The sequence below is a fragment of the Dasypus novemcinctus genome, chromosome 10, assembly GCF_030445035.2.
Source record: "Dasypus novemcinctus isolate mDasNov1 chromosome 10, mDasNov1.1.hap2, whole genome shotgun sequence".
NCBI classification, from domain to species: domain Eukaryota; kingdom Metazoa; phylum Chordata; class Mammalia; order Cingulata; family Dasypodidae; genus Dasypus; species Dasypus novemcinctus.
In genome coordinates, this window is record NC_080682.1 from 86,771,873 (window position 1) to 86,796,806 (window position 24,934).

General features: G+C 46.0%; 1 protein-coding gene across 1 annotated transcript in view; it reads right to left on the reverse strand.

Moving 5' to 3' along the window:
• The window catches only part of TUB (TUB bipartite transcription factor), a 62,154-nt gene extending 37,847 nt beyond the window's left edge, over positions 1-24,307 (reverse strand). The window contains 3 exon segments of the mRNA XM_058305790.1: positions 23,515-23,565; positions 24,151-24,263; positions 24,266-24,307. Coding sequence (XP_058161773.1) covers positions 23,515-23,565; positions 24,151-24,263; positions 24,266-24,307 — 206 coding nt within the window.
• Between the last annotated feature and the right edge of the window lie 627 nt (positions 24,308-24,934).

The window sequence follows — 24,934 nt, forward strand, 5'->3', positions numbered from 1 at the left end:
ACTGCACTACAGAGCCCAAAACCCAGTTTATCCCTGTTATGGATTGACTTGTGTCCCCCAAAAAGATTTGCTGGAGTTCTAATCCCCAGCACCGCAGAATGTGATCTTATCTGAAATAGCGTGGCTACAGATGGAGTCAGGCAAGTTACATGAGGCTGCACTGGGGCACGGTGGGCCCTTAAGTCAGTGTGACTGGTGTCCTTATAAGAAGGAATTTGGACACAGTCAGATGAGGGGAGAACGCCGTGTGACAACTGCAGCAGAGAAGGCCAGCAAGCCACCGCCAGAAGCCAGGAGAGGCCTGGGACAGACTCTCCCTGCAGCCCTCAAGGAAACACAGCCCTGCCAACACGTGGATTCTGTCCTCCTTGCCCCCAGAACTGTGAGACAATGGCTTTCTCTTGTTTTAAGCCCCCCTGGCTTGTGGTTGCTTTGCTTAGGCAGCCTTAGGACATTATAAGGCAGCGGTTCTTAGCCTTCTTTGTTCCACGGACCCCTTTGCCAGTCATGTGAAAACCACGGGCCCCCTACTAAGTCCACACTACACTGTGTCTTATTTAATAAATGTATCGCGCCCGCACCAACATGTCCCCACAAGAATAATGTGTTTTTGAATTTCAATTCAAGCTCACCGACCCCTTGTTAAGAACCCCTGCCTTAAGGCAATCTGCACACCCATAGCTGCAAGCACAGCCTGGTAATGTGCACACCCAAAAGGCGACAGCACAGGCAGGAGGCTGGATGGTGCCCGCAGAGCTCCGGCAGAGCCTAACGTAACAAGCCCAAGATGACTGGGGAGCAGGGTCTGGGTCTTCCCTCTTTCCTCCTTCTCAGTCTCCTGCCTGAGGCCAGTCCAGCTGTTTTCAAACATCTGAACTCCTCACTCGGCCCCAGACAACTGGGAACCCTGCCCCAGTGAGCACACGGGCCGACGGCCGGGAAACTAAGGACTGCCTAAGTCTAGAATCTCAGAACTATTGGCTTCCCAGCCCAGGACAGAGCCCACCCTAATCCCGACGGAACAAATGCTGGCTGCCAGGTTCTCAGGTCCTTCACAGAATGTCCAACTTCACCAATCAGGGCAGCAATGCACATTCAAAACAACTTTGCAGCACGCTCCTGACCAATATGACAAAACGGGAAGTAAACTAAATAGCTAGAGACAAATACAACTGATAACCCTTATTACCGGATGGCTGTGACCAGCCACACGTGATTGGTGTCATGGTAAATATTTCCGTCATGGTTTCAATGCTTCTGGGGAACTGTCCAGTAATAATATGTAACAAATGTGATAAGAACTATAAAATTGTTCATACCCTTTGACCCAGCAATTCCACTTGGGGAATGCTTCCCAGTAAAATATTAGAAAAGTAATTTGTACAAAGGTTTTGAGAGCAGTGATATTTATAATAGCAAGAAATTGGAAAGAGCCCAAAGGTTCAGCACTTGGGGATTGACTAAGCAAACTGGGTCGTGTGAGCACCTCAGGATGCGCCGTGCCAGGAGGCATGGGCACCTGCAGGCTCGGGAACCACGAACACATGTGCCTGGACTAGCAAGAATGGAAATAAACCAGCCTCTGACTCCAGCTCCAACACGTAAAAGGACAGTTACCAGGACCTTCGTGTTAATTTTGAGGGCTTTAAAGGTCACTTCATATTAACTGGGTTCTTTCTTTTAAAATTAAATTGTTAGAAGGAACACTCCAGAGAGCAGATTTCACAACTGTCCTTGGGCACACTCATCAGGCCCTAATCAGGCAGTCATTTCTAACATCTACTCTTTCTTTCCTCGTGTCTGTCCAGAAGGCGCCAGGCTCATCCAAGTGCCTGGATAAGGAGCCACAGCCTCCTGTGGGGCCAGACGCTGATGCAGGAAGCCTCTGCCCTCGACGTGCCAACCCTCTGCTTCCCCGTCGTGCTCCCTCAAGGCCCAGCCTGTGCACCATTCTTTCTCTTCTACGCCACAGAAAGAGGGTAATAAAGAACATGTTGGAGATTTAACTCACACGAGCTCTGGAACCCAAAGGGAAGTGTGCCAAAGGTGCCCTGCCGGAGAGGCCTGGGCTTCTGCAGTGCCCAAGGGTAGGCACCCCTGGGCAATGGTTTCCTCACCTGGCCACAGCTGTCCATCGAATTACCCGGGGAGTTTCTAAACACAGAGATTCCTAGGCCCCACCATAGAATCCCTGGGAGCAGGGCTTGGGAATGGGTATTTTTTAAACCCTCCCTGGGGTTCAAACTTTTGTTTTAGAGCCTTGGATGCCTAAGAAAGAGGCCTGGGGCCTGCCTTCCTGGGCTCCTGAGTTCAGAGGGCTCTTATTTTGGGCCAAAGGCCAACCCGCAGTTGGCAGTCATAGAAGAGACCACAACCCCTCTCCCTCTCTCCCTCTCTCTCTCTCTGTCTCACACACACACATACACACACACACACACACACACACACACACACACACACGGCCTTCAGAGTGTACGGGCTCCATCGTTCCGCAGAGGCCAGGAGCCAGGCTCTCCCTCAGCGGGAGCATCTGGGTCTCCCTGACACCCTTAACCCCCTGCGCCCCCCATCTCCTGGTGCCCCACTGCCTGCTGGATGTCTCCTGGCCCACACCCTCGCCCCACAGGGGCAGTGGGGGCCTGCGGCCCCGCCCGCCCAGGCCATACTTACGGCGTCATTTTATAAAGCTGTGTCCTCCTTTCAAACAGCGACCCTCCCCAGGCCCAGGGCCACACCCCGGCCACGGGTATGGCCGGGGCAGACTCGGTCTCACTGCCCCCTGTCTCCACGACACTCTTCAGCTTCACATTGGTGTGTGAGTCCCCCAGCCTGTTGTCAGGAAACACGGAGAGTCATCACCCTTCCCCACCCAACCATCCTGTAAGGTGAGCCCTGCTTGCAGGCGGCCTCCAGGGACCTGGGACCCTGAGGGCAGAGATGAGGGGCAGAGAGGCTCCAGGGGTCTCCTCCCAGGGGACTTGGAGCAACCTTCTGAACCCTATCTGGATTTGAGGCGGTGACAACCCAGGCCATTCTGCTGAGCCCCCTAAGCTGTTCCTGAGTTTGCAAGGGACCTGGGGGGTCCTCGGAGCCATTTCCCCACAAAAGCCCTGGATCCTGCAGCCCAGGGCGGCCTGGTTTGGGGGAACAGGGTCCCTTAGAAGGGTTGGGGCAGGGCAACCTTCCCAGCAACGGCAGGGTCCAGGAGACGGCTGAAGGGGCACAGGCAAAAAAGCATGTTCTCCAGACCCTCTGCAAGGACGGTCCCCACCCTGCTCCCCCAGCACAGGATCCCAGAGCAAGGGGCCTGCCTGCGGGAGGAGAGCCCGGCCGCGGCTTCGCTGGGATCTGAAGAGTCCTGGTTCTCCCTGTGGAGGTGCTTGAAGGGCACTTCTGCTCCCATCTCAGGGCCTCCTCTCCACCTCCCTCCCCACCACACACACACACACACACACACACACACACACACACGTCCCAGTCCAGCCTCACCTCCAGTTTACCGACAGTGCCCCGTGGTCAGGGGCGTCCCGGGGAAGCTCAGTCCTCCAGCACCTGGTCGGCATCATCACCGAGGCCAGGCTTCTGGAAGAACCTAAGTGCTGTGCAATCTGTTCACAGAATCTTTGGTTCTGTGTTTTTTGAGGCAGTGGACAGAGAGGATCAAGGGAAAGAGAAGACGACTTGCCAACCTCACGCTGAGCATGTCCCTGGAAGCTGTGGAGAAGGGCCGGTGTCACGTGGGCTGAGGCTAGCGACCCACCAGCGACTGCTGAAATCACCTGTGACTGTGGCAGAGCCGAGTCCTGCGTCACTGTGGATGTAACCGTGACTGTGCCACGTGGAAGTGGGCATTAAGGTTCACAGAAAATCTTTAATGGGATATTTGGGTTCTCAACTTGTTTTACTACTTCTCAGTGTCCATCAGTGCCTACCCTGACAAAGATTCACAGACCCTCCCCACCCACCCATCTCTAAGTCCAGTGGCCGGCAGCTGGCAGCACACGTCTTCATGGGGTGGTCAACAGATAAAGCAGAGAAGCAAGTGGCTCTGGCTGGAGCTGGGGGCGGGTGGGTCTCGAGTCCCAGGTCCCAGGCTTTCCCTCCCCATGCTTCTATGTGACCTTGGGCTCCACAGGCCATTTGAAAATCACTGGTCTGCTCCCACCTTCCCACCTTCAGATGGAGGTGAGGCCCAAGGAGTGATCTGCCAAAGGTCACACATCGAACTGGTAGCAGAGCCAGGGCTAGAGCTCGAATGGAGGCCCTGTGACTACCGACTACTGTGGCCCCAGCTCCTGGCAAAGGAGCCACCGCTCACGGCTCTACCCTCCCCCAGCCTTCTCCCGCACGCCCACTGGCTCCCCTGCACAGAGGAACCAGCATCCAGGCCACCCCTTCTAGACAGGAGCCCATGTTCTTGGCTCTTCAGGACCTGACTCCTGTTCTGAAACTCTTCTCATTGTTCTCCCTGGATGATCTTGCCACGCCCATGGACCACCACTGCCCCCCTAGGTACCTGTCCACAGGGACTCCCAAATCTCCTTCCTGATGGCTCCTCTGAGCTCCGCCAGCCTGTGCCCCCCACCCCATGCCCCTTAACTCTCCGCGCCCAATATTGAAGTTATTTCCTTATATCACCTGGACCTGTTCTTCCTACTGTGTTTTCAGGCAAAATGAATGGCCCTGCCATCCACTCATTCACACACACACTCAGAACCCAGATGCCACCCTATCCTCGCTCTTTCATTGAGCCTCCATGGATTTGATCTCTGAAGCCCTCCCAGCTGTCCCTTCCCCTCTATCCCCAAGGCCTTTGCCTGGGTTAGGCCTCACAGGTCTCCAGTGAGTTCCACACAGGCAGGGGCCATGTTGTCTGCCTACCTGCAAATCCCTGGTGCCCAGAACAGAGAGGGTGCAGAGATAGCAAGTGCTCGATGATGGGACCTCCAGGTGAGCCCAAATGCCCATGACCAGGGGAAGTCACAGCTCATTTAGCCAAAACCTGAGAAGCTGCTCCCGCACCTCAGCAGGTGTACCTGCCTCCTTCACCTCACTCCAAGTACAATAAAGGAGATTAGCCAGGAGGTCTGGTAATGTTGAGCCTACCGAGTGCTGATGGCCAGCTTTAACAGTGGTGCACTGGTAAATGTTTAACAACCCGCTATCCCCACCCCCCCAAATGGTTGCATATAGGTGTACATAAGTTTATTAAAATTTTTCATTATGTAAAAGATGTATAGCACACAATTTACAAACAGTAATAAAATATCTAATACTCTTTATTGTGAATCCCGTATAGTCAGTTTATTCTCATGAATTCTTTCATAGATTTCTGCTGAACTCTTTATCTGTAGCCAACTTATAGTTGTAATTAATAAATGAGTATAGTTCCCACTTGAATGTTGGGTGATGTTTTCATTTAATTTAACAAGTAATCTGAAAGTAAAACAAGGAAGACTTACATCAGTACTTCACTCATTCGCAATGACATCTTTGCTGAATTGGTTAATAGTTTTTTAATTCTGGAAGAATATTTCCTCAGTGTTTTGTGCTATTCACAATGGATTAAGTAGCAAGGTAACAAACCTTTAAATTTAATCTGTGTGAGTTACATTTTCCCATCATGTTTGTGTGTAGAAATAAACAAAACCGTAATTCGAGTCTGAATTTGTAGCATTTGCTGACTTCTGGGCTGTATATGTGCCCTCCATGAATGATTCTGAGAACTGGGAAGACCTATGCAGTAGCACACCATTGTGTAATGTAGCCACCATTTAGTGAAATAGAGCACAGATGTAGTAAGATGTAATAAAGTAACTAGAACATGGTAAGTTTGGAGTATTTATTATCTTTGTTTTTAATGTAATTTTTCTAATTTTAAATTTATACAGTTCAGTGATGTAATGCTAAGTTTGACAAGTGGCTTACAAAATTTTTCCTTCGCTATGCAATTGATTCTGGGGAACCAATGAGATCCAGTTGCAGCAAAGTAACCCTAAAGAATTGAACGTGACCCGCGATAACCCCAACCTTCTAGGTTCTAGGTTGGGAGCTGCCAGAGTTGAGAACCTAAGAGTCAAAAAGAACCCCCAGTGTGACTTAGGAGCTTGTTTCCACAATGTGAGCCTCAGTTTCCTCACCTTTAAGGGGACAGTAATGCCCATCAACTCCTGAGGTGTAGGGGGTACACACCCACCTGTCATTTCACTGTGTACACTCCTACTCTAGCTCATTTCCATCATCCTCACACATACCCATTACCTCAGACGCTCCATGCACATATTTTAGACCATATGCGTTCACATGTCAACCCTACACAACCCTCTCACATACCCTGAATAGACAAGCTTATGTGGATACACCCACACAATACCTCAGGTACACAACACACCTATCTTTCCTCCAGCTATACCTTAGATGCACCCATTATCCACACATCCAAACCACCACACCACAAATACATTCATATGTCTAAAACCCCTTCACCTCCACCAAGTGCACTGATTAGCCCCGCACCAGTCATTGCACACATAAATTGATACTTCACCCTCCCCACCACATGCGCATTTACCACTCTAGACAAACCACACACATTTTGTCCCCTCCCCAGCATGTATTTCACGCCATGCACACACATACACACCATCACCTATGCACATTTCTCTCCACACATACATATCACAGTTGCTCACACATGCTGCCCCACCCCCCCGCCAGAGATCACACACTCTAGGTACTCCCACATCATGACCATGTCCAAGACAGGAGCGCCTCCCGCCAGCCCTCTCCTAAGCCATTTCCTGGGATCAGGAGCACCGAGGGGAATCCCAGCAGCATGAGGAGAAAGGCTGGGCTGAGCTTCCTGGGGGTGACAGCACCCTTCCCGGGATATCAGGACCTGGCCTGAGACACCGGGAGGATGGAGAAGACCAGGAGAGTGGGAGGGTGGGGTGACTCCCAGGGCTTCAGAGCCGCAGGAGCGGCCCACCTCCTTCCTGCTCTCCCCAGCACCCCCAATGCCAAAGAATGTGCCCCCCCACTTCTGGAAGCGCCTCACACATCTCCTTGGGAGTATGACGGTCTTGCTCAAGTTGGAGCAAATGCTGAGCTCAGGCTCTCCTGGGCCCATGGGAAGGGGTCGGAGGGCAAGCGGCACAGGATTGTGAAGGGGAGGTGCTAGTCAAAAGGGGACTAGAAGTCCAGGTTCCTAGCTCCAATGAATGCCCTCAGCACTCCGGGAGGTGCCTCGTCAGGGTGAGCATCAGGCCTCCCAGCCTGCGCTGCCTTTGCCGCCCCAGCCCATCAGCAGCAGAGTCGAGTCTCTGCTCCTGTCACCACATCTCAACCCTCCCACTCACCAGGGTCTGTGTGGCCTGGGTGAGGCCCCCCTGGACCCCTGTCATCATCTGAGGAGGGAGGCGCCAATGCCCTGCCGACAGAGGCTTAGCTCGGTGGATGAGCGCAGTCAGCGCCCGCCCCGCCCAGCCCACCCTAAGAGCGCCTCAGAGCGGCCTCAGGCTGGGCCCTGGAAGGACACTGGGAAGCTGTCTCGCTGGCACATCACCCCTTCTTACAGCACCACCCAGTGATCCAGGGTGACAGGCGAGGACTCAGAGGAGGGTGGTGAGGTGTGCAAATCTCACCTCTCTTCAGAACGCTCTCTCACACACGCATGCGCACACACATGTCCCAAGATCTGCCACCACACAGCCTGGGCACGGAGGCTGCCCTCTGGTCTAGCTCCAGGCACGCCACCCCCACCGGCCCCACCTAGTGCAGACAGTTCTCTCCTAACTCCACATCTTGACCCTGAGGGCAATAGCAGTCAACTTTCCCAGCTGAGTACAAGCCCTTGGTCTCTCTGTCTAGCTGAGGGGATTTCCACGACACAGGCTGGGCTTCTAGGCCTGCACTGCGGTCTTGGCTTGGCCATGATTGCTCCGACCCACCAACTCCAGGCAGGGCCTCTCCACGGGGGACTTCCAAAATGGAACCATGGTCAGCAGGAGGATACCCTTCTCATCCTCACAGCCACCCTGTGTAAGCCTGCCTCCTCTTCGCCTCCTGGCCTTCCAGAGCTTGTTTGAGATGACTACGAATAAGCCCCTTAAGCACTGAGGCTGGGTGGCATACTGCCAACAACTCAGCCAGATGAATGCACGTTCCCTGCACGATTTATACAGGTGTATACACCCATGCGCATGTATGTACACCAGTATGGGACACGCAGGAACAGGAACACAGTGCTCTGAATGCATGTTCTCTATGTAACTGCGGGGCTCGTGCAGGCATGCTGGGACATGTACAGAGGGACACAGATGCACACAACGCCAGATGCACACAACAGGTGTACACATAGATATGCTGGGACAGAGATGCAGGTGTGTGCACAGACACGCCTGAATAGACAACCACACAAGTTGCGCACACACATATATGCCAACACACACATACAGGCTGGGACAAAGACAACTGCCATGCAGGTTAGAACATATCTGCAGGAGCACACATATGCATCCCATTTGTAGGGGTGGAGTTAGTCCCCGTAACTACCCCGTAAGCCCCATGCACAAGTTCATGCACACAAACTCACATAAACACCCTGGCCCTAGTTTCTGCTCAGGCCCAGGAAGGGGTATGTGGAATGTCAGATCATGAAAGAGCTCCCTTGAGAAGGGGATGTAATCACAGATAAATATCTAAATATCCTATTTCTAGATTAATCAATTTTAAAATCTCAATAAAATGGACTATTTTACATGAAAATATAAATCTCTAAAATTAAAATAATAAAGAAGTAGAAAAGTGAATTTGACTATTAATCTTGGGAGAAAAGGAAAATGTGGCCAAACAGCCCTGGACAAGAAAGGTGCCAGACCCAGCTGAATTTGGGGGTAGATCTCTTTCAAAAAGAGATAATTATTATGATAGAGAAATAGGTACAAAAGTTCTAACTAATATTATGTTAGCAAGTCAAATCTAAAAGCAAGTTGAAATTATATTATACCATGCACCAAGGAGGGCTTATCCCAGAAATGGAAAGCTAGTTTAATAATAGTAACTCTATTTATATAATAGATCACATTAATAAGACTAATTATAAGTGCCATATATTTTTAACAGATTTCCAAAAAGACCTTGGATAAAATTCAGCACTCACTTCTGGTTAAAAAATTTTTTCTTAGTGTTGGGGATTGAATCTTGCCACTCAAAAAAGCACATTCAACCCCTAATCCGCATTCCCATGGGTATGAGTCCACCCATTCCTGCAGTGTAAGCCCATTTGTAAACAGGACCTTTGAGGAAATTATCAGTTAAGGAGAGGAATCATTTGTGAATAGGATCTTCGAAGATCCTATTTAGATGAAGCCAAATTAAATCAGGCTGGGCCTTAATCCAGATGACTGGAGTTCTTACAAGCAAAGGAAATTCCGGATGCAGTGAGTCAAGGAGAAGTAGAAGGCAGTCAGCAGAAATCGGAGCTGCATACGAAAGGAGGGAAAGAGATCGCCATGCGATGGAGGACGCTGGAAGGCCACAGACTCTGGGAGAAAGATGGCCTGTCGAGACCTTGATCTTGGACTTCTGGCCTTGGAAAACACAAGCCAATTAATGCCTGTGGTTTAAGCCAATCAGTGTGTGGTATCGGTCACAGCAGCCCTAGCAAACTAAGACACTTAGTAAACTAGAAACAGATGTATGTTTACTAAAAGGATAAAAAATATTTCAGATATAACCAAACATTTCTGTAAGTTCTAGCCAATGCAATAATTTATTTTAAAACATACTGTTAGGGGAGCAGATTTGGCTCGACTGATAGTGCGTCCGCCTACCACATGGGAGGTCCAGGGAACCCAGGGCCTCCTAACCCATGAGATGAGCGGGCCCACGCGCAGTGCTGATGGGCGCAAGGAGTGCTCTGCCACGTAGGGGTGTGCCCTGGGTAGGGATGCCCCATGTACAAGGAGTGTGCCCCATAAGGAGAGCCGCCTCACACAAGAAAAGTGCAATCTGCCCAGGAGTGGTACCACACATGTGGAGAGCTGATGCAGCAAGATGACACAACAAAAAGAGACATAGATTCCTGGTGCCGCTGACAAGAATGCAAGCAGACACAGAAGAACACACAGCGAATGGACAGAGAGAGCAGACAACAGTGGCGGGGGGGAGGGGGGGCAGGGGAAGGAAGGGAGAGAAATAAATAAAAAATAGATCTTAAAAAAAAAACATAACTGTTATTGGAAAGGACAATCTGTTATTTGTACATAATGACTACTCATCCAGCAAAATCCTAGAAAATTAACTGATAAACTGTTAGAACTAATAAATAGGTTAGTGAATTTGATTAATACAGAATAAATATTCATATTTTAGTGGCTTTCCTACATGTCAGGAACATCTAGTTAAAAATTATAATGAAAAGAGATCCTACTCACAAAAGCAATAGAAAAAAATAACATATCTAGGAAAGCTTCACGAGAAATGCTGCAGGCATACATTAAAACAAACTAAAACTCTACTTATACAAGAATATACCAATACAAACCTTTACCTGCACAAACACCCTTGATATGTATTAAATCTCTTCTCTTCTCTTATGGTGTAATATTGTCAAATGAATTAATAGGTTTGATGCCATTCTAGTCACAAGCAAGTGCAGTAGGATTTTTCCCAACTGGAAAAATTAGACAGTTTTCCAAGATAGCAAAAATGTTTTTTTGAAGAGGAATAAGAACGAGGAGGCACTTGCCACACCAGATACCAAACTGTACTATGAAACTATAATAACTAGAACAGTGTTACTGGCACAAAAATGACCAATGGGCTTGATGCAATATGGCAACAGACCCAGGTATACATAGATAACTGATTTATGATAAAGATGGCATTTATTTCAAAATAGTGAATGAATGTTAGATTATTTAATAAATGGTTTGATGATTACCTTCCTATCTGTCTGGAGGGAAAAAAAAGAGTCATATGCCTACTTGCTACCAAGCACACACAAAAATAACAGATTAAAGATTTATTGTAAAAAAGAAAATAATAAAACTACAAGAAGAAAATGTTAGAGAATATTTTTTAATCATGTGCAGGGAGTGGGGGTATTTTCTAAGCATGTTCCCAAGCAAAGTTGGCAAACATGCAGTGAGGGAAGCATTTCATATATTGCTGGGGAGACTATTGGCAGACACAGTCTTTCTGGAAGGCTATGTGGTAATAGGAAGGTATCAAAGACCTTTAAAGAACGCCATTCCTTTTGAGTCATTCATTTACCTTCTTTGAAGCTATTCTAAGAATGCAATCATATGATCATGGAGATTTATGTACAAAGATGTTCATTACTGAGAATCTAGAAATGATCAAAGTAACCAAAATTTCAATAAGTCTATTTTAAAAAAACTATATGTAGCCACTGAAAATAATATTTGTCAATTAATACTTAATGATATGGGAAAAATATGCTACATGAAAATTTTAGATTCAAAACACTTTACACAACTTCATTAAAAATATATGTGTACATGCAAATATATATAATTCCCACTTTCTAAGATAGACATACTACATATTTTTCCAGACAGCACCTAAGAAGATTTTTTTCAGAATAACACCTAAGAAGAATTTAAACCCATTTTTCTCGATTAGCAAACAATTTTTCTAATTGAAAATAATAAATTCATTAATAAAGAACAATGACACAACACAAAACAAAACAACCTATTTTCAGGATCTACTCTGCAGTGCTCACAGCTTCACTCCTTAAGCTCCTTACCATTCCCAGGAGAATGTAAAACAGTGACTATCGAGCACAGTCACCGAAGTCTTTCTTCCTTGCCTGAATTTAAGCTTTTACTTTGTCATAATGGCTTTTCTTTGAAGAATGTCTGTGCAATGTCTCACAAAAATGCATCCTAACAAAGACAAATGGTAGTGGTGAAATAATTAAAAATGAAGTAGTTGGGGAAAACATAGGGCAAAAGAGTTGAGACAAAAGAGTAGACTAGCACATGTTTTTCTCTAAGGTCTTATATAGTTAAACAGGACTTATTTTTTAGGGTGGGGGACCTTCAATTTTTGGAAAAATAATATAGTGCTCTACCCAGGATGTTTTGTCACTACAGTAACAGCTTTTTGGCTTTACTTATTTGTTTTTAAATGAATGAAGGCTACGGGCTGGGTACATAAGTAAAAGACTGAAAAGAACTGCATCATGAAAAGATGCCCAACTTCATTATTCACCAGGAAAGTGCAAGGTAAAATCACAATGTCACCACTGAAATGAAAAAGATGGAAAATATCAAGTGCTGGTGAAGATGTGGCACAAGCAGAACTCCCACACACTGCTGGTGAAAAGGTACTGATAGAACCACTTTGGAAAATTGTCTGTCAGCATCTACTAAAGCTGAGCATATGACTGATTCATTCCACTCACAGGTACATACCCCTCAGAACTGCAGAGACAGGTGCACCACAAGACACCTATGAGAATCCTCTGGCAGCACTATTCGTAATTGTCGAATACTGTAAGCCTCCTAAGTACCCATCAACAGTAGAACAAATGTGGTATGGCCATCCAGTGGAATATAGTGCACAGCTACAAGAATAAATGAGCTATGAGTATCCATATAACATGGGTAGACCTCACAAACATAAGATTGAACAAAAGAAGCCAGATTCACAGGGTAGGTAATGAATGACCCTATTTATATAAATATCAAACACAGGCAAAATTAATCTATTGATGTTAGAAGTAAGGATAATTGGTTTAGGAGAGGTGGGTGGGGGCCTCTAGGAAATGTTCTGTTCCTTGGAATGGGGGTATTAACATGACCGTGTCCAATTATGAAAATTTCTTATAAGCTGCACATCAATAATTTTGTGCACTTTTATGTATATTATACTTCAATAAAAAGTTAAAAATGGAAATAAATCAAAATGTCAACAAAAGTAAACTCTGGGTTTGGGGATTATAAATTATTATTTTTTAAAAAGATTTATTTATTTATTTATTTATTTCTCTCCCCTTCCCCCGCCCTGGTCGTCTGTTCTCTGCGTCTATTTGCTTCGTATTCTTTTTTGTCTGCCTCTGCTGTTGTCAGTGGCACAGGAATCTGTGTTTCTTTTTGTTGCATCATCTTGTTGTGTCAGCTCTCTGTGTGGGCGGCACCATTCTCGGGCAGGCTGCACTTTCTTTCGCGCTTGGCGGCTCTCCTTACGGGGCGCACTCCTTGCGCGTGGGGCTCCCCTACAAGGGGGACACCCCCGCGTGGCACGGCACTCCTTGTGCGCATCAGCACTGCGCATGGGCCAGCTCCACACGGGTCAAGGAGGCCTGGTGTTTGAACCGCAGACCTCCCATGTGGTAGACAGACGCTCTAGCCCCTGGGCCAAGTCTGCTTCCCCCTAAATTATTTTTATTCCTTTATATTGTTTTATGTATTTCAAATATACCGTATTGAACATACGTTCTTTAAAAATGTTTAATGTTGGGAAGCGGCTGTGACTCAGTCAGTTGGGCTCCCGTCTACCATACGGGAGGCCCTGGGTTTGCGTCCCCAGGGCCTCCTTGTGAAGGCAGGCTCACCTGCAAGTGCCGCGGAGTGCCGCCAAGCCTGCAAGAGAGCAGACTCAGCAAGGTGACACATCAAAAAGGGAGACAAGCAAAAAACACAGAAGAATGCACAGCAAATGGACACAGAGAGCAGACAGCAAGCAAAAAGCTGCGCGCGGGGGATGGGGGGATATTTAATGTTATTTTGCAATATATATTCACACTACATGATGGCCACCATGGTTCTAAAAGATGTTGTGAAGCTGACCTGGGCAGCTCCTTTTTTTCTGAGGAGTATCTATAGCCTCTTTCCTGGGTCTAGGCCAGTGGTTTCCGAATCCATCCAAACAGCAGAATCATCTGAGAAACTATTTAAAAATTCACTCCCAGAGTTGGTACAGGATGGGCTCTAAGATGACCTCCTCAAGTTCTAAAATCCTTGGACTACAGACCCCAGGATCTAGGCTGTCCAAGCTTCAGCTCTCCCTACTGCTCAAGGCTGGGAAAACCTGCCTGTGGTGCTGAAAGGTCCCCTTGGGTAGAGCTGAGGAATGAAGACTATGCCCAAGTCGGGAGCTTCCTAGGAAAGCTAGAGTTTGGAAAGCCCAATATAGTCCATGCTTCTGTGAGGCTGCATCTCAGTAGGCTTCCTGGAGGTGGTGACACCAACTCCTGAAGGATGACAAGAAGTTTACCAGGCAAACAGAGGGAGCCACAGGTGAAGGCCATAAATGGAAGAGAACAGGTGAGATGGGAGCCAGGGACCAGGCAATAAAGAGCCTTTTGTCTCCACTAAGAATGCAAGGCTTTATGCTAAAGCTTTAGAGAAGCTACTGAAATATATTAAATGGGGGTGGTGGGGTGTGTGTGTGTGTGAGAGAGAGAGAGAGAGATTAGATTTGCAATGTGGAGAAATAACTTTGGCTTTGGTGTGGCTAATGGATTGGAATAAGGCAGGGCTGGAGGCAAGAAGGTAATTTTCAGGTTGTCATAGTAACAGACCAAAGATACTGAGGGCACAAACTGATCTGGTGGCCAGAAAGGAAGATGCACGGACTTGAGATTTACCAAGAGTACGAAACTGATAAGATTTAAATCAGATATGAGGGAAGAATGAAGAAGAGGTCATGGTGGTCCCTAAGATTTAGAGGGGCTTGGTGTCTGATATAAGGAATGAAAGAGGAGGGACAAATTGGGGAAGGTGATGATTCAGATCATCTAAGGAATCTCTGTGATACCATTTAAGGATGTAGGGTCATCAGCTAAGTCTGTGAGCCTAAAACGAAGAAGAAACTTCTGGTTTCAGCTACAGTGGAGTCAGCCACATTTACTTCCTGCCTTAAAATTAAAAAAAAAAAAAAAAAAAAAAACCAGATGAAATGTAAGAAACAACAGTTTCAGACATGGGAGAAAAAGCAGCAATATCCCTGAGAGAAGATAGCAAATGATGTAAGTCCCATGAGTGCCTGAGTACTGGTTGGAGATATTTTCCAGACCATAGCTTATGGAGAAGAAAAATCAAACAGAAGCTGGTAGTCTCACTGAGCTGAGGAGATAGAGTTCAGAGTTCAGGAAGGCCAAGACAGCTAAAATTTGAAGGGCAAATTATGAGAAAGGAGGGAGGAAAAGAGGCGAAAATGGAGGGAGAAAGAGAAAAAGGGGTAAAGGAGTGAGAGCAAATGCACAAGTGTGCTTCAGAGATACTGTAGAAAGGTTCCTTCAAAATCTTTGACTAAGTATTGATCTACACATTCATGTGAGGAAATTACCTGAGATTGGGGAACATACCACTGGAAAGCAGTAGGCAGAACAATCCCAGAAACTTTCACAAAGTTGGGAATATTTTGTGTTCCTATCAGTCAGAGTAGAAAGACCTCCTAATGTACAGGGTATTGGGTAGAGTTCTCAGAAATGTAGTGCCTTAGTAGTGAGGCCAGATTAGCCTTAGGCTAAAGGTTGCTCTGGACCCTCCCTAATAAAACTCAGAAGTAAACTTCAGAAGGCCCCAAAGAATACCAAGTGACTTAAGTAGGTGTCAGAACAAAGTCCAACACTATTTAGAGGAATAAACCCAAATCCAGTACCCAACAATGTAAAATTCACAAGGCCCATCATCTGATAAAAAATTACCAGGCATTGGGGACTGAAGCAAGTCCCCCATAAAGACAGCCTGGTGGGTATTAGCCCATTTGTAAATAGGACCTTTGAAGATATTATTAGTTAAAGTGAGTCAAGAGGTGGATGTAACCCATTTGTAAATAAGACCTTTGAGGAGGTTATTAGTTAATGTGTGGCCAAAGTGAATGGGGGTGGGCCTTAATCCAATATGGTAGAAATCCTAATAGGCAAAGGAAGTTGGACACAGCAGTGGAATCCAGAGGAGGAAACAGAAAGAGAGACAGAGGCAGAGATTAAGCCACCACCAGAATGCGATAGATGTAGACGAAAACATGGTCTGCCAATACCTTGATATTGGTCTTCTAGCCTCCTAAACAGCGAGACAATAAATTTCTATTGTTCAAGTCAACTGGGTTATGTATTTGTCGTTGCAGCCCTGAAAAACTGAAACAGCAGGCATGCAAAAAAGCAGGAGATGAGGACCCACAACCAGGAGAAACATCAATCACTAGGAACATACTAGAAATGTCACAGATGATAGAATATAAAATAGACAAGGATATAAAAAGAGCTTTTATAAATTTACACCTCCTAATTAAATTGTTGAAAACCAGCCTTAAAAGAAATCAAAGGATAGAGGGTGGGGTTAGGGAACATTGCAAACAGAGAAACAAAGAAAAGAATGACAGCAAATTTCTCATCAGAAACAATGCAAACCAAGAAGGCAGTGGAGCAATACATCTAAAGTTGTGAAAAGAAAAAACCTGCCAATTACAATTCTATATCCAGCCAAAATATTCTTCAAGAATTAAGGCAAAATAAAGGCTGTTTAAGAAGAACAAAGCCAAGAGAATTCATTATCCACAGATCAGCACTATAAGAAATGTTAAAGTAGTCATTCACGCAGAAGGAAGATGAAAGCATATGACAATGTGGAGATACACACACACACAAGCCCTGGAAATGGTAAATATGTAGATACATGTAAAATACTTCTTTTCCTCATTAAAAAAAAAATACAGCCAACTGAACCCAGCAACATATAAAAAGGATTATACATCTTGGCCAAGTAAGACTTGTCTCAGGAATGCAAAGTTGTTTTATCATCTGAAAATCAGTTAATATAAAACACCGTATCAATAGAATAAAGGACAAAAATCTCATAGTCATCTCAATAGATGCAGAGAAAGCAATTGACAAAATTGAACACCTCTTCATGATAAAAAACACTAAACTAACTAAGAATAGAAGATAATACCCTCAATATGATAAAGTTTATCTAAGAAAAATTGACAACTAAGATTATACTTAAATGTGAAAGACTAAAAGCTTTCCCCTAAAATCAGGAACAAGACAAGATGGTTGCTCTCACCAAATATATTCAATGTTATAGTGAAGATACTAACCAAGACTACAAGAAAACTAAATAAAGGCATTTACACAGGAAAGGAAGAAGGCATTAAGTTATATCTAGGAACTCGTAACGTATCTACTGAAAAACTATTAGAACTAATAAACAAGCTCAGCAAGGTTTTAGGACACAAGATCAATATACAATACTCAATTACATCCCTACACATTTTCAGTGAACAATCTGAGAATGAACTTAAGAAAAGCAATTTAATTTATAATAGCATCAAAAAGAATAAAATAGTTAAGAATAAATTTAACAAAAGAAGTGAAATACTTGCATATTGAAAGCTACAAACTTGTTTGAAAGAAATTAAAGAACACCTAAATAAAAAAAGAATGTCCAGTTCCAGGGATCAGAAGATTAAATATTGTTAATATGGTAATACTTCCTAAATTCATCTACAGGTTCAAAACAATCCTCATCAGAATCCCAGGTGCCTTCTTTGCAGAAATTGATCCTGATTTCCTCTTATTTGCAGAAAGCTATCCTAAAATTCATATGGAAATGTAAAAGATGCAGAATGACCAAAAAAAAATCTTTAAAAGGAAAATAAAGGACTCATAGTTTCAAGTTTTAAAATTTACCACAAAGCTATCAAGACAGTGCAATAATAGTATAAGGATACATATATTGATCAATCAAATAGAATTTTAAGACTCCAAAAATAAACCCTCATATTTACAGTCAATTAATTTTCGGCAAGAATGCCAAGACCATTCAGTGGAGAAAGAAGAATTTCTTCAACAAGTGGTGCTGGGACAACTGATTTCCAGATACAAAAGAATGAAGTTGAACCCCTACCTCACAACATATACAATAATTAATACAAAATGGATCAAATACCTAAATGCAAGAGCTAAAATTATAAAACTTAAACTACAGGATCTAAAAGGAAGATGCATAAAATGTAATGATAAATCAGTGATTTCTGATTCACAATGTATAAACATGTAACTTGTGACAAGATCTACATAAAGGTGGGGAATGGAGGGGTATAGGAACATAGTTTGTGTATACTATAGAAGTGAAGTTGGTATAAAGGCAAATGAGATTGTTACATATTTGGGATGTTATATTTAAGCCCTGTGGCAACTACAAAGAAAATATCAGAGAATATGCAAACTCAGAGAGACAGAAATTAGAGTACACATTTCCAGGGACAAGTAGGGAGAACAAGGGAATGGGGAGTTAATGCAAAAATGGGTGCAGGGCTTCCGTTTGGGGATATGGGAGTGTTTCAGTAATGGAAGGCTCTGAGGGTACCGCAACGTAATGAATGTAATTAATCCCAATGAATGTTATGCTTGGGAGTGGTTGAGATGAGATGTTGTATATATGTTCCCACAATAAAAAAGGAAGAGCAACTAAAGAGACAATGACAAATAAAGGCAGTGCATGATCTTCTAAAGGACCTAACAAGGGAAGAGAAAAGACTCAAAAGTACTTATTGGAACAAATGGAAAATTGGAATATAGATTGCAAGCTTTATATCAATGTTAAATTTCTTGAACTTGATCAATGCACTTAAGGTGAATACATAAGTGAATACCCTTGTCATTAGGAAATGTACTCCTAAGTGCTCCTTAGATGTTCAAACATGATGTATACAACCTGTACTCACGAGTTCAGAAAATGGATTGATAGATGGACAAATAGATAGATGGACAGTAAAATGGATTGACAGATTGATGGACAATCTAATAATATGGTAAATATGGAAAAATGTTAAAAATTGGTGGATCTGGGTATTTGGGGGGGGTAAGAATACATTGGGATTTCTTGTACGGGGTTTGTATTATTTTTTTAACTGGGCTATAAGTTTGAAAGTGTTTCAAAATAAAAAGTTAAAAACATTTTTTAAATGGGCAAAAGATTTGATTAGACATTTTCCCTAAATAAGATATACAAATGGAAAGTAAGCACATGTAAAGATATTAAACATCATTAATTACCAGGGGAACAAATCAAAACCACAATAAAATACAACTTCACACCCACTAGATGGCAAGAATGAAAATGAAGTAATAACATGCATTGACAAGAATGTGGAAAAATTGAAATCTTCATACACTGCTGGTGGGAATATAAACTGGTATAGCCATTTTAGAAAAGGTCTGGCAGCTCCTCAAAAGGTTAAACATGGAGTTACCATACAACCCAGCAATTTTACTCTTAGACATATACACAAGAAAAAATGAAAACATATGTTCACACAAATACTTGTACAGGAGTGATCATAGCAGAATTATTTATAATAGCTAAAAGGTAGAACCAACTGAAATGTCCATCAACTGATGAATGAATAAACAAAATATGGCATATCCATATAATGGAACATTATTTGGCAATAAAGATATGAAATTGTAGGTCATCAAGATGATAGAGTGAGCTGTTCCTGGGCTCTGTCCCTACATGGAAGCTTTAAGCAAAAAACAAGAGCTGGTAGAACCATCTTTCTCAAAGTTCCAGAAAACAGTTAAAGGTTGTTGCAGTAACAGCAAGAGCATGATCAAGTAAAAGGCAACTTAAAAACAGTAGGACCTTGGGATTGGATGTGGCTCATGCAACTTGGCTCCTATCTACCATATAGGACGTCCAGGGTTCTATTCCCAGGGGCTCCCAGTAAAGGCAAGCTGGGGCGAGCAGAGAGCTGGCACAGTGAGATAACGCAACAAAAAGAGACACAAAGGAGAGACAATAAGAGACATAGCAGAGCAGGGAGCTGAGGTGGCACAAGAGATTGAGTGCCTCTCTCCCACTCCAGAGGTTCCCAGAATTGGTCCTCAGTGCCGCCTAAAGAGAAGACAAGCAGACACAGAAGAACACGCAGCAAATGAACACAGAGAAGTAGACAGTGAGCACAAAAACAAGGGGAGCAATAAATAAATATTTTAAAACAAAACAAAACAGTAGGACCTGGTGACACCCTGACTGATCCTTCCCAACCGCCCCCCTCACTGATTTGGGAAAGGAGCCAGGCTTGGATCTTAGTGTGGGTCCCTGTTCCTGGTTCCGGAGGGAGCAGAGTAACCCTCATGCTCCTAGAGGGACAATGTCTATGCCAATCTGTCGGGCAACAGCATGAAGGACTGAACCAGGACCCTCATCCTGGGCTTCACACTGATGATTGGGTTATTTCATTAAGAGGAAATAACAATCCTAAATGTTTATGCATCTAAGTACAAGGCTTCAAAACACATGAACCAAAAATTGCTAGGACTGAAAGGAAAAATAAAACTTGGATAAAAATCTAAGGAGTGAAAAAAAAAATCTAAGGAGCAGCTCTAGTCATCAGCTTAGAGATACAAGCTGCAAGCACAGAAATATCCCCCAGAACAGGGGGGTAGGCGGAAAAGGAGAGAACAGAATCTTGGGCCACATCAGCTTTTCCAGGGTTAATGGAAGAATACTCCTCCAAAGACTGAGAATGAAGGAACAGAATGGTAGGTGGAAAACTAGGAGAGTGTGGGTCATGGAATGCAAGGGAAGAGTGTTTCAAAAGGAAGAATGTACTCACGTATGTTGCTGAGAAATGAGAAAGGAACTGAAAGCCTTCCACTGGTTTATGGTAAGAGTCACTGGAGAAGCTGGAATGAGAAGCACCAGAGGAAAAGCGGGGGGCAGAAGCCAGGTTGCGGTGGATTGAGGACTCAGCAGGAGGTGAGGAAGTAGATAACAAATGCTGACGTTGATTTCAATAAACTTGGCTGAAAAGAGTTGAAGAGAGAGAACATTGTAAAGTCAAAGTGTTTTGTTTTTCACTGGGTTAGAGCAGAAGAAGCCAGAATAGATGGAGATAATGATGATGCAGGAGAGGGAGGGGAAGAACAACAGAACGAGGTACTTGGGGGCAGGAGAGGTGGGGAGGGTTAACTCAGGTGGGAAGGTTAATTGGCAGAGGGACTCCATCTCTCAATATGATGACATTCGTAGATAGGCATGGATGAAGGTTAAGTTTGGGGCCCAGAGCAGAGGCTGAAGGAATTTCCTCCTGATGAATTTTCTTTTCTCTGTGAAGGAGTCTGGATGGGAATGAGTGGGGAGGCTGGGGTATAGAAAGTTAGAGGGCTCTGTGATAGCTGTGTGGAGGACTGGAGTAAGTAGGCCTGTGCTGCAAGGCTGCCAGGCACTGACAGAGGCTCAGCCGAGGCCATGGACCATGATTTGGCCTAGTGTCAATTAATGAAGGGATTTTACTTTTTCCCATCAGCCAAGACTAGAGACGGCAGACAGTTACCATGCTCCAGGGTTGTGTTGGGGGACTGAGGAGCCACACCGTGAATGGTGAACAGTTAAGGTGCCAGGATATAGACTCCAGATCGGAAAGGAATGAGTTGACTCTGAGCAAGGAGTCAGGAGACTGAAGGTGGAGGTGAGGGAGACAATACATGGGAGCACAGAGATTAAGATTTCAGAGTTAAAACAGGTTCAAGTGATGACAAAATCCCTGGAAATGGGTGGCTCTAAGTGGAGGTGACATTCAATGAGTTGACAACAAAAAGAAACTCAGAGGCTGGGGTATGGAGGAACTATCCTTATGGCCTTGGAAGTTCGTAGCATGATGGTAGAACCTGGGATGAAAACACTGTGAGCCAAGAGCCAAGGTTCTCTTTCTTTGGCCATGTCCCTAAGTGACTGGACCATCTAATTTTGCTATTAATTGTAACAATTAATTAATGTCCCTACAACCACCCCCCCTCTCCCAAATTTGAGGCTGCCTGGCTCCTCATCTCCCTTGTCCATCTACTCACAGTCTTGTATATCCATCCAGGGATGACCACCATGTGTGAAATGTCAACCTTTTTGGCACCATCTTGAGTTATATAGTTTTGCCTGACATTAGGGGATGCTGATAGAGACTTTTATGAGAGAGCCAGAGTCGTGTCGGTGAGTGGAACAGAGAGGCATCAAATCCCAGGAAGAAGACAGCCTAGAAGGCAGTACGTCCAGGAGACCCTCCCAGCCCGCCACCTGTGCCCAGAGTCTCCATGCACATGAGGCAAGGTCATAACCAAAGGACCACTACCCCCCACCCCACCCCCAGTAGCCCTTTGACTCCCACACAGTGAAGGTGGCTCACAAGCCTGCAGTCTAGGCAGCCGGGCAGAGAAAGAGCCCTGAGCAGGGGCCTGTATCTAGCTTTGCTTCTACCGTGAACTTGTGGTGTGCCCTTGCCCTGAGGCCTTGGTTTTTACCTGCTAAACAAGGGGCTGGATATGAGATTTCAAAGACTCCTGTGGCCATGGCATGTTACAGGTGATGGGTGCAGGAAGGAGACTCTCACTAGCTCACATCACTCAAAATTCACCAGCTGCAGAAGACAAATGAGCTGAAAGTCTTCAAGTCTCATTAAAGTCATTATAGCAGAGTCATCCCTCCGGGGTTTATTACTTGCCTCTCTCCTCCTTCTCCTCCTCCTCCTTCCCAAGAGTCTCTGAAGTAGGTTCAGTGTTAAGCCCACACCCATCTTTTTCTTCCTGAGATTTTCTGTAGGTTAAAATGTCAACCTGGTTAAAGATGTGTATAGAAAAGGAGAGCTACAGAAGGCATTTGCTATGGGCCATAAACCTGAGACCCATGATTCTCCAAAAAGCTCCTCTTCTAGGGCTACATCATCACAAACCCCATCAGAAACCCAGGACCATCATCCATGTGGAGACAACCCAGAGTTTGTCTCAGATGTCCTCGTCCCTCATGTCTTTGGCTTGGTCCTTGGGAGGACAGGCAGATCCTTCAGGTGCTGGGGATCCTCAGCAGCTGGTCTCCAGTTGGAGAGGGGATACCACCCTCTGTACACAGGGCCTAGCTTCCTCCTCCTTCCCAGGGCAGCTGTTTCTGCCCATCCCCTGGTCTAAGAAATAGATCCTAGAGACTCCAACATCAGAAAAGAACAAATGAAGTCCTGGTCTAGAGCTACTTAAGGACCACCCTGGGTGGGATCCATCTCCTGGCCATAGAAAATAGCCTGGGGATGCCATACCTGGGTATCTGGACAATGGGAAAGCCTGGGGGTTGGAGGCTCTGGCTTCCAACTAGACACATGTAGCTTGACCACATATAGAGGACACCTCCCCTCTGGGAAGGCCTGGCTAAGACAGCCCCAGGATAGGCTGGGGGAGGGAGCCCAGAAACCTGGGCCCTCTCATCAGTATCACTTGGCTGGAGGGAGGGCAGAAGGGCTATGGGAGGAGCCAAGAAGAACAAACCAAGGCCACAAGAGCCTCAGTCAGTACAGACTTTGCTTAGTGATCACATACTCCGCTACACCCCATTACACACACACACACATACACACCAGCACATATGAGGCCAAGACCACTGAGCCACCCACATCCTCCCCACCACGTCTGTGCACAGCAGCCTATGGATGGCTTTCTCCCCACAACCCTGTCCCAGAGCCAACCCCCCTCCTCCCTTGCCAGCTCACCTAGCGATCTCCCTTACTTCCTTCAAGTAGTTCCTCCTCCTGGTTGTTCTCCTGAGGAGGAAAATAAGGAGTGACTCTCCACACCCTTCCCGCCTCCTCTCCTCACCACGCCTGCTCCCTGCTTGGCCAGACCTGGTCACTCAAGGCCTCCTTCAGGACCCTGGTCGCAGCTAGCTCAGGGCGAGTGAAATGACAGGTCAGGGTGGAAGGATTTCCAGAAGGTGCTCACCCTGTGGGGCTCAGGACAGTAGGCAGGCAGTCCAGAACGAGGACGGCAAGGGCCAGAGCCGAGGGATGAGGCGTGAGGGTGCAGGCCGTAGGCCACCAGAAGGAGCGCGCCAGAAGAGGCAGGCGGCAAGGAAGCAGCACTGCCAGAGGACTTGGGGCAAGGCGAGCGCAGAGGAGGGATCCCCCGAGGTCCTGGGCGTGTGCAGCAGTGACACCTCCCTGCTCACCTGCCTAGAGCCCAAGTGGTCTAGGAGGGATGGGCTGTGGGACCCCATGCGGTGATAGGGGCCAGCACAGGGGGAAGGGACAGCCTTGGAACTGCAAAGAGATGAGGTCGATGATGCAGGTGGGTGGAATTAAGGCCAGGGTGGGGTCCATGGGCGGAAGGCAGGGGTGTTGAGTGCTTACCTATCTCTTCGGTGGCCCCGTTTCAGGGGCCCAGGTTTCCTGTGCTGCTTTGAATGCTGAGCTCCCATGGGCCTGGGAGTGCCTCCTGGGAACAAAATCCCGGTCTTGGCAAAAGCACGCAAACCCAGAAAGAAGGCAAAGTTGTCCTCGTCCCCATGATGGCAGAGAACGGAGTGTGTTTGGGGGGCGGTCATGCATCAGGCTGCTCTGAAGACCTGGAGTCTGGTGAAATACCTTGTCTCACTCAGCTCAGTACTGAAGCTAACACAAGCCCACTTGGGTGTCTTCCTCCGTCACCGTAGCATTAGTCAGATTAACAACCACCATCACGGATTAATTAGGACAGGAAAACCTTCTGCTGGTCACAGCCTCCCTCCCCACCCCTTTGGGACTAGACCAAATCCCCAAGGCCTCAACAGCCATGCCACACAGGGACACCCACTGCCGGTTGCCATGGCAACACAGAGACCATGTATCCTGCATTTGTAAGTTACTATAGCGACCCAGCAAAGCCAAGTGCACGGAGGATAAAGGCTCCATCTGGAGGAACCTCAAGCCAGGACCGCCCTATCTGTGGTCAGCTCTGCGCTGGGGTCAGAGGCAGGCTCTGTGCGGGTGGACACACACATTCTGCCTTTTTGAGTCTATTGGGAGACCCCAGATTTGCTCGTTTGTATCTTCTGCCTCATCCTCTCATGCCACATAAAGCACCTGGATGACCTTGTCACCTCCCGCAGCACTTACCTTGAGAATTCCAAGCCTGCCTTGCGGCCCAGCCCTCCCC